At 39.6% G+C, this 9,519-nt stretch overlaps 2 protein-coding genes across 3 annotated transcripts; one reads left to right on the top strand and one right to left on the bottom strand.

Moving 5' to 3' along the window:
- LOC104732010 (calmodulin-binding transcription activator 5) lies at positions 1 to 5,625 on the top strand. Of its 2 annotated transcripts, none has more exons than XM_087477769.1 (13): positions 1 to 429; positions 965 to 1,090; positions 1,185 to 1,300; positions 1,397 to 1,485; positions 1,610 to 1,655; positions 1,837 to 1,951; positions 2,114 to 2,233; positions 2,372 to 2,430; positions 2,513 to 2,932; positions 3,331 to 4,031; positions 4,131 to 4,680; positions 4,790 to 5,086; positions 5,215 to 5,625. In XM_087477769.1, exons 1-13 carry the CDS (start codon positions 366 to 368, stop codon positions 5,266 to 5,268), a joined length of 2,757 nt encoding a protein of 918 aa, XP_087333895.1. In that variant the 5' UTR covers positions 1 to 365; the 3' UTR covers positions 5,269 to 5,625. The 2 variants fall into 2 exon arrangements, with proteins under 2 accessions (XP_087333895.1, XP_087333894.1); XM_087477768.1 differs by having other exon boundaries at positions 2,105 to 2,233.
- Positions 5,591 to 9,475, bottom strand: LOC104732009 (dihydrolipoyl dehydrogenase 2, chloroplastic). Its single transcript, XM_010451539.2, has 15 exons — positions 8,981 to 9,475; positions 8,585 to 8,731; positions 8,328 to 8,462; positions 8,119 to 8,221; positions 7,881 to 8,005; positions 7,568 to 7,693; positions 7,399 to 7,479; positions 7,081 to 7,143; positions 6,892 to 6,966; positions 6,726 to 6,804; positions 6,511 to 6,611; positions 6,310 to 6,423; positions 6,112 to 6,225; positions 5,945 to 6,016; positions 5,591 to 5,862 (listed from the first exon to the last, which is right to left on the bottom strand). Exons 1-15 carry the CDS (start codon positions 9,287 to 9,289, stop codon positions 5,812 to 5,814), a joined length of 1,695 nt encoding a protein of 564 aa, XP_010449841.1. The 5' UTR covers positions 9,290 to 9,475; the 3' UTR covers positions 5,591 to 5,811.
- Between the last annotated feature and the right edge of the window lie 44 nt (positions 9,476 to 9,519).

Genomic DNA, 9,519 nt, shown 5'->3' with positions numbered 1-9,519 from the left:
GGAAGGGGTGTAATTTATGAATTTAGAAACACAAAGTCTTATCGTTAAAAAAAAAAGAAGAAGACATTTTTGTTTTTTTTGTTTTATGCGAGTTAACGCATATAGTTCCATTGAATCGTCAACACATTAAGAGATAAAATTTGATCTTTTAACAACTTTTCTCTCTTACCATTTTCTTTTTTAATTAAATTTTGATAGCTTAATATTTTTTTGGAATTTTCTTTGTTTTTATTTTCCTCTCTCTTTCTCTCTTTCATCGTTTTGCTAATTTCTCAATTTCTGAGTTTGTTTACACACTCTCTCCATCGACTTGTAATTTTCACTTTCTTAGGGTTTCATCGGAGGAGGATCATCGGAAAACGGAGATGGCCGGCGTTGGTTCCGGCAAGCTCATCGGATCGGAGATTCATGGATTCCATACTTTGCAAGGTTTTCTTCTTCTTCTCTTTGCTGATTTAATCAATGTAAAACTAGTTTTTTTTTACTGTTTTGTTTTTTGTGTTTTGTTCTCAAAAAATTCGCACGGACATGGCTTGGTCTGGGTTTTGATTGTCCGATTCCATATTCGCCTGGGGTTTTTGCACTTTATTTTTTAATATATTCCTCCGAATGCTCTTTTGATTCCTCGTGAAGAAGCTATTGAACTAGAATTTGCAAGATAGTTGTAGAATTGAGGAGGTTCCTCTTGTAGTTGATTTTAATTACGAATTCATGGACATTTTTAGGAGAATTAAATGGGATAGAGCAAACTTTTTGATACCGAATGGAATACCAAAGCCCAGAGACTTTTCCCTACATGCCAATTTCTTGTTTTAAAGAAAATGGTTGATGAGAATGTCATCATCAGTGTATACTTGTCCGGTTTTGATTGTCAATATTGAAAACAAAATTAGATGCATACATGAGTTCCTTCTTAAATGATTCCTTGTCTGAGTATTGATAGTTTTGGATTTGTGTGTTGCAGATCTGGATATACAAACTATGTTGGATGAAGCATACACTAGGTGGCTCCGGCCAAACGAGATCCATGCTCTCCTTTGTAATCATACATTCTTCACCATCAACGTCAAACCAGTGAATTTGCCCAAAAGTATTCTTTTTTTTTGCTTTTCCCTGCTCATGTTTCAAGTTTTCTTCTTCTGTATTTTTTTTTCATCTAAGATTTGAACGGTCATATTTGACAGGTGGTACGATTGTGTTGTTCGACCGGAAGATGTTGAGGAACTTTAGAAAGGATGGCCATAACTGGAAAAAGAAGAAGGATGGAAAAACAATTAAGGAAGCTCATGAACACCTAAAAGTGAGTTTCCTTTGACTTCATATGCCTGTGTTTTCCCTCTGCAGCTATCTATATATATATATTGATCTCTGAATATTGTTATCCTTCCATGTCCAGGTGGGTAACGAGGAAAGGATTCATGTTTACTATGCCCATGGCAATGATAACCCTACATTTGTGCGAAGGTGTTACTGGTTGTTGGATAAGTACGTCTCAACAAAAGATTATTCGTTCATTTTTTTGAGGAAGTAGTTTATTAGATGCCTTCTTTCCCTCTGCTTTGTTTCTTAAGGTTATGAAAAATTTACTCACCTCTTCTTGTAATGGCAGGTCTCAGGAGCACATAGTTCTTGTCCACTATCGCGAGACACATGAGGTTTGTTTTCTACCTGTCCCCAGCTTCTTTATCATGTTTTATTTTTATTTTTTATGTTAGAGGTGGTTACAGATGACGATGATGTATCTTTGTTGTCGGATAGAGTACAGCCTTCCTTTGGCAGATTTTAGTTATAAAAGATTATCTGTTTGCTGCTCTCTGAATAATTTTGGTTAAACAGGCCCAGGCAGCTCCAGCAACACCTGGAAACTCCTACTCAAGTTCGATCTCTGACCTATCACCAAAACTTGTGGCTGAAGATATCAATTCTGGTGTCCGTAACACTTGTAATACAGGTGAGAATGTGTCTCTTCATGATTTTGATCTGTTACGATTTGGCTTATATTGGCTATTCTTTTGGACTTTCAAAAATTTTCATGTATTTTAAAATATGTTCTTCATTGGGAGATTTCTTAGAAGGGGGAAAATTAATCACACTCTTTTTTAAGGGTTTGAAGTGCGCAGCAACAGTCTGGGTTCTAGAAATCATGAGATTAGGCTACATGAGATCAACACGCTTGATTGGGATGAGCTTCTAGTACCAGCAGATATTAGCAACCAGTCTCATCCAACAGAAGGTACTTATGTTACTTGAGCTTATCTTATAAAACTTCCCATACTTGACAAAAAGAAATCTGACTCTTGTAGAAAAAAAAGTGCAATGAGATATGCTGAAAATACTTAACTTTTTCTTTCTGTTTGTTCTCTGTTTACAGAAGATATGCTATACTTCACAGAACAGCTCCAAACTGCACCTAGGGGATCTACAAAGCAAGTGAGTAAATGGAATTTTCCAACCTGCAAGTGGGTTTAGCTGTTTTTATGTTAACCATCTTGTCATCTTGTTCATTGTGCAGGGATATCATCTTGCAGGCTACAACGGATCAGTAGATATACCATCATACCCCGGTCTCGAAGATCCTGTTTACCAAAATAATAACTCATGTGGTGCAGGAGAATTTTCTAATCAGCATGTGCACTGTGGAGTAGAGTCAAATCTACAGAGTAGGGATTCCAGTGCAACGGTTGCTGATCAACCAGGTGATGCTATGCTTAATAATGGTTTTGGAAGTCAGGATAGTTTTGGAAGGTGGGTGAACAACTTCATTAGTGACTCTCCTGGTTCCGTGGATGATCCTTCCCTTGAAGCTGTATATACACCTGGGCAGGAATCTTCTACTACTGCTGTATCTCATTCCCACTCTAACATACCGGAGCAAGTATTCAACATAACTGATGTTTCACCTGCCTGGGCCTTTTCGACAGAGAAAACAAAGGTTTGTATACCATTTTTTCTAGTATACCTTCTTGTTTTTTTTTATGCTGAAGGGAAGATAAATAGTTTCACTCTTTAGACTTTGGTTTAAAAGAAAAGGGTAATAAATTATGTATCAAGAAAGTAACTCGAAGTCTGCATATTAATAAAATAATATCGAAATAAGTATGTGTCTCACTTTACTGCGTGTGTATTTGTTAAAATCGTATGCATCTCTTATCGCTAATTATGAGTAGTATGAAATTGTGTATAGTGTGATTCACAATATGACACTTAGATAGGTAAAGCACAACATTGTCAGACTGTCTCTACTTCATATTGCGTATTAAACCTACGTGTGAAGATCGAATAATCATTTCTAGCTGAAAAATGCTGACCTTTTAGTCGTTAATTTTGCAGATTCTTGTAACTGGGTTCTTTCACGACAGCTTTCAACATTTTGGAAGATCAAACCTCTTCTGCATATGTGGAGAGTTACGTGTCCCCGCAGAATTTCTCCAGTTGGGGGTTTACCGTTGCTTCCTTCCCCCTCAATCTCCTGGGGTGGTGAACTTGTATCTGAGTGCCGATGGAAACAAACCAATCAGCCAATTATTCAGCTTCGAACACCGCTCAGTTCCAGTTATTGAAAAAGCTATCCCTCAAGACGACCAGCTATACAAGTGGGAAGAATTTGAGTTCCAAGTCAGACTTGCTCATCTTCTGTTCACTTCTTCTAACAAAATCAGCGTTTTAACAAGTAAAATCTCACCTGATAATCTGCTAGAGGCTAAGAAACTCGCCAGCAGGACTTCCCATCTCTTAAACAGTTGGGCGTATTTAATGAAGTCAATCCAGGCGAATGAGGTGCCGTTTGATCAAGCGAGGGACCATCTCTTTGAGCTTACTCTGAAAAATAGGCTGAAAGAGTGGCTTTTGGAGAAGGTCATCGAGAACCGCAACACTAAAGAATATGACTCTAAAGGCCTTGGAGTGATCCACCTCTGTGCCGTCCTAGGATACACTTGGTCGATCCTTCTCTTCTCTTGGGCAAATATATCGTTGGATTTCCGTGATAAGCATGGTTGGACTGCTCTTCATTGGGCAGCATACTATGGAAGGTAAAAACTAACTTGCATCTTTTAAGTAATGCGAGATTTGCTAATCTTGTTTCCGTTTTATTTAATTCACTTCTTTACCAAGTTTTATTTTCTTTAAAGGGAGAAAATGGTGGCTGCTCTTCTGTCTGCTGGGGCAAGGCCAAACCTGGTGACAGACCCGACTAAGGAATTCCTCGGCGGCTGCACGGCGGCTGATCTGGCACAGCAGAAAGGTTATGAAGGTTTAGCAGCTTTTCTTGCTGAGAAATGTCTTGTAGCACAGTTTAAGGACATGCAAATGGCTGGAAACATCACTGGCAACCTTGAAACCATCAAGGCAGAGCAGGCGTCGAACCTAGGGAATTCCAATGAAGATGAGCAGAGCCTGAAGGACACTTTGGCGGCGTACAGAACCGCTGCAGAAGCGGCAGCGCGGATTCAGGGAGCGTTCAGGGAGCACGAGCTGAAAGTTAGGTCAAGCGCAGTTAGGTTTGCTAGCAAGGAAGAAGAAGCGAAAAACATAATAGCCGCGATGAAGATTCAGCACGCGTTTCGCAATTTTGAGGTTCGTAGGAAGATTGCAGCCGCTGCTCGGATTCAGTACAGGTTCCAAACATGGAAAATGAGGCGGGAGTTTCTGAACATGCGTAAAAAGGCAATTAGGATCCAGGTACACTAGCAAAAGCTGATCTATATAACGTCTTTAAGAAAAGAAACGAACGGTTCTCTGCGAACTTGTAAAACTGCTCTGTGGTTTTAAATATGGAAATGTTTCGCAGGCTGCGTTCAGAGGGTTCCAAGTAAGAAGGCAGTACCAGAAAATAACATGGTCGGTGGGAGTTCTTGAGAAGGCGATTCTGAGGTGGAGACTGAAGAGAAAAGGATTCAGAGGGCTTCAGGTTAGCCAACCTGAGGAGAAAGAAGGGGGTGAGGAGGTGGAGGATTTCTACAAGACAAGCCAGAAACAAGCAGAGGAACGGCTGGAGAGGTCAGTGGTTAAAGTCCAGGCCATGTTCCGGTCCAAGAAGGCTCAGCAAGATTACAGAAGGATGAAACTGGCTCATGAAGAAGCTCAGGTGAAAGTCACTTTTACTTCTTTCTGTTTTCTTTACTCAATTCAAATATATTCGTAACGGATTAAATCACAATTTCACATATAAAGTTTGATGGTCAATGTATGCCTAAAACTTAAAACGTGACACAGCTGGAGTATGATGGGATGCAAGAACTTGATCAAATGGCTATGGAGGAGAGCTGAATGCAACAACAATGAAGAGGAGGTGGGTGCAGTGTGGTGGAACTGTAAATTTGTGTAAATGACGAGGGGCAATTTCGACCTAATAGAAGCTGTTTTCATAAAAGTTTCAAAGGGTATTATGGTAAATCGAGCCTGGAGCTGGGAGATCTTCCATAGAGCGTCTTGTCGTTAGTATTTTTCTTTTGCTTTGGGGGATTGTGAAGTAGTAAGTCTTGTATTGCTGCTGTGTTCTGTGACTTTTGTGAGATTTGACGCTAAAAAGCTAAAACGTTTTTTAGTTTGTCTATTAAATTCTCTCCTTCTTACTGTTTTCTATCTTGGATTTCTGACTTATAATAAAATATAGTATTTCAATTATGTGTCTGTCACAATCTGTTTCTTTTGTTCTTAAATCTAAGATACAATTTAAAGAAAAAACATGAAACAAATATACGGGATGAAATGTGACACTCAATCTTTGTCCGTCGTTGAATTATGGTAAAGTACAAATGTCTTCTTGCACAAAACTTTTGTTACAGGCTGCTTTCAATATTTTTTCTTTGTTCATACAGCAACTTTTACACTTTGTGCTGTTACTGAAGCTGGACTGTCAACCTGAAATTGAGATGAATAGGAGTTGGTTGCTTCTAAATCGTGATTTTATGTCGAGAATGCAGATTTAGATTCTTGTATTTACCTTGGCTGCTTTAAATAGTTCATCAACAACTTCGGACAGCGTTGGATGTGCATGAACAGCAAGTTTAATTTCCTGCATTGTCATCACCAAAAGAAAAAAAAATCACAATCTAAAGACAGTGAGCAAAATCAGAGTCAGGTTGGTTTGCAGCCGTAGAGATATCATACCTGAATGCGTGTTCCTAAAGCAATCGCGTTAGATGCTTCATGGATAAGATCAGCTGCATGCAGCCCAAATATATGTACTCCAAGGATTTCACCATTGTCAGGTCTGTATATCATCTGTGCACATAAAAGGCGTGTTCAGATATCTTCTCAGTAACTCGAGGACTGTAAACAACTTTCGATTTAGTTTTTTCTCTTTACCTTAGCAAGTCCTTCTCCTTCATTTTCGGCTAGGGCCTTTGTGTTTGCCTTGAAACTTGTTTTTGCAATACTTACTTTGAATCCCTCTTTCTCAGCTTTTTCTCTTGCTTGAGGCTGAGATTGCAAAGATATCCAACATTAAAGGTTACGGTTATACACCTTATTTTTAATCACCAATCCACTAAGGGTGTCTAGAGTTACCTCTGTCAATCCCACCATGCTGATTTCAGGATGAGTAAAACAAGCAGCTGGGATGCTAAGATGATTAAGCACATGATCTGTACCTGTGACTTGCTCCACCACTAACCAACACAAGTAGATGCACAGAGTTTAATAAGTGGCCAATCAAACATAGTAAAGTGTAAAAGAGGGCAAAACACAGATGCATTGATAGTGGAAACTTAATTATCATTTACCAGAAATTCCTTGGGCACTGGCTGCATGAGCGAGCATCAATTTACCATTGGCATCACCAATGCAGTACAAGTGTGGAACCTATCAACCAAGAGTGACTCGGTGCATAAAAAAAAAAAATTGACTGCTCCTAAGAAATAAGGTGTACTCTATGAAATTATCACTAACCAGCTTTCCATTTCCATCGATAACACGCATTCGCTCATCAACTGGTATAAAACCTCTCTGGGTCGCAACATTGATCTGTGTGGAAAATATAGCTTTAATGTTATTTTCTTTCACAACCTAATAAGCTCCTCGATGGAGCCAAATGAAAAATAGTATTCATAAAGGATGCCTTTTAATGTCGATTCATACATTTTCTAGGCCAAGTCCATTGGTGAATGGAGCTCTTCCAGTAGCAATTAGAGCAGCGTCCACCTTGAGAAAGGAACATAAGGTCACACTTCCAGTGCAGAAAAAAAGCACAAAGCTAAAAGTTCCAATTGTGATGGAAATCAAAGACGTTTCTGTTCATTTTCATTTTGGCAATCCCTGGCTAAGCAACGCATGCATGTCTTAATTTATAGACTTCCCACGTGGGAATAGTAAAAGCCTCACAACATTGTGGTGAGAATAACTGGACAATTATGCTCTTTTGTAGGATTTCAGATAGCTGCACAAACATTTTCTTACCTCCAAAGTATCCTTGGGTTCCTTGGTTTTGGCATCAATAAGCTCAATCATCACGGGTTTTCCATCCTTTGCTGGAGTGATCTGTAAATAAGAGTTAAAAAGAAAAAAATTTCCATAAATCCTCAGTATAAGGATGAAATCTAACTTAGAATGAGTCAAAAAGGCTTACTTTGCTTGCAAACACTCCAGTATGATAGTCAATCTTTCTTGGATTAATCAGAACCCTTTGAGCCAGCTTACTGATCTCAGGATCAAATCCAGGCATCAGCTGATCAAGCGCCTCAATAAAAGTTACCTGCAAAAAGAGTAATTTTGAGACTTCCTGGGGGTTGTAGTGCATTGCAAACCTAAAGTAAGCAGAACATAGCAATAGAAATACCAATAGCGCAGAATCTTAAGAGCCCTTTGTTACTAATGAAAGAAAACAAAAACCTCACATTATTATACAAATGCAAATCATTAATACAAAATCAACATGTTACCTCACTTCCAAGGGCCGTGTAAACGTCACTGAACTCAAGTCCGATATAACCACTTCCCACTATCGCAATCCAGTCAGGAACGGACTCCAATTTCAATGCATGGTCACTTGTGATAACAGTCTTTCCTGCACCACAAAATATAAGGAATATTAGGGCAGTTGCTATATCAAAAGAGATGAAAAGTTTTGGTTTTTGAGGCTTCGCCCCTGGCTTATACATGTTAAAACAAAACACATACCATCAACTTCAATTCCTTTTGGAACAAACGGTACGGATCCAGTTGCAATGATTATATCTTTTCCGGTGATAATATTGTCACCATATTTAACCTTTTGTGGGCCCTGCACAAGTGTACAAAAGACTAGAGAGTATTAAGATCACCAAATAACAACAACTTATCATGTGGAGTTAGTTGGTCAACCAAAGACAATAACATAACATACTGACCAGAACAGCGCCAAACCCTGTCAATATGTCAACACCAAGTGCCTTCATAGAATTGGTGAGATTATTCCTAATCTTGGTAGCCAGGTTACTTGCATGGTCAGCCACACCCTGACGGTCATAACCCGCAGCAGAAACCTATTATCCAGGGGAGACAATGGAGCTAGAGTCAAGGCCAGGGAGATAATACTTGCTTACACAATTATTAGAGATCAAACTAGAGCGTCTACAATTGCATTTGACAGCAGTATACACTATACCTGCAGACCAAAAGCCTTCATGTGATGTTCATTCTGGAGTTCCCGCATCCTACCACTAACAGCAAGGAGAGCTTTGGAAGGCACACAGCCTCTGTTAACGCAAGTCCCTCCAACAACATCTCCTTCAATGATGGCAGTTTTGAGTCCCTATTCAACGTTAGCAAAACAACAAATTCACCTGATGAGATCATGAGCACTAGAAAGAAAACGCAGTAATTAGATAGTAAGTGTAAGTCATCCAATCATCATCCTTGTACCGTTTCTATCAAACAAAGCATATGATTCCACTAGTAAGCAAATGATTCCAAATTTACCGGCTCAACTGAGAAAGAGTGTACCAGAACGGTATCTGTATCAATTTGAATCAGAAATTGTAATCCTAATTGGAAAGCAGACCTTCTCAACGGCGTGCAATGCAGCTCCATGGCCGCCAACTCCAGCTCCGATGATGATCAAATCATAATCGAACGATTTCGACGGAGCTCCATTTCCAGCTGATGCGGAGATTTCGATCCTCCTATTCTGAATTTGAAAACGGCACGAGGTCAATTGCTTCGACGGAGAGAAACCAAACGCTTCTCGCCGGAGTCCACAGAACCGGAGATTCCTCGGCGTAAAAGAAGGAGCGGCGTTGGATGAACAAAACGGACGGTTCGCTAAAGGAAGCGATGATTGAGAGAAGGAAAGAGAGAGAGCCGATTGCATTGTGTTAGATAGAGAACGTGAGTGAGAGAGAGAGAGAGAGAGAGAGAGAGAGAGAGAGGAGTGACGGAGATGACAAGTAGTGGAAGTCTCACTCCGACGAGCAGAGGCGGAGATATCAAAGCAGAGAAGACACGTGTCAGGTTTCTCGTCTTTAAACCGGAGATTTCAAAATTCCCGGTTTATCATAATATCTACCGGTTCATTGGGCCTTGATTTTTAATTTCTCGGTC

This window comes from Camelina sativa, chromosome 12 (assembly GCF_030686135.1).
Source record: "Camelina sativa cultivar CO46 ecotype springtype chromosome 12, ASM3068613v1".
NCBI lineage: Eukaryota > Viridiplantae > Streptophyta > Magnoliopsida > Brassicales > Brassicaceae > Camelina > Camelina sativa.
The sequence above is the reverse complement of the archived record's forward strand: the minus strand, read 5'-3'. Positions and strand labels throughout refer to the sequence as shown.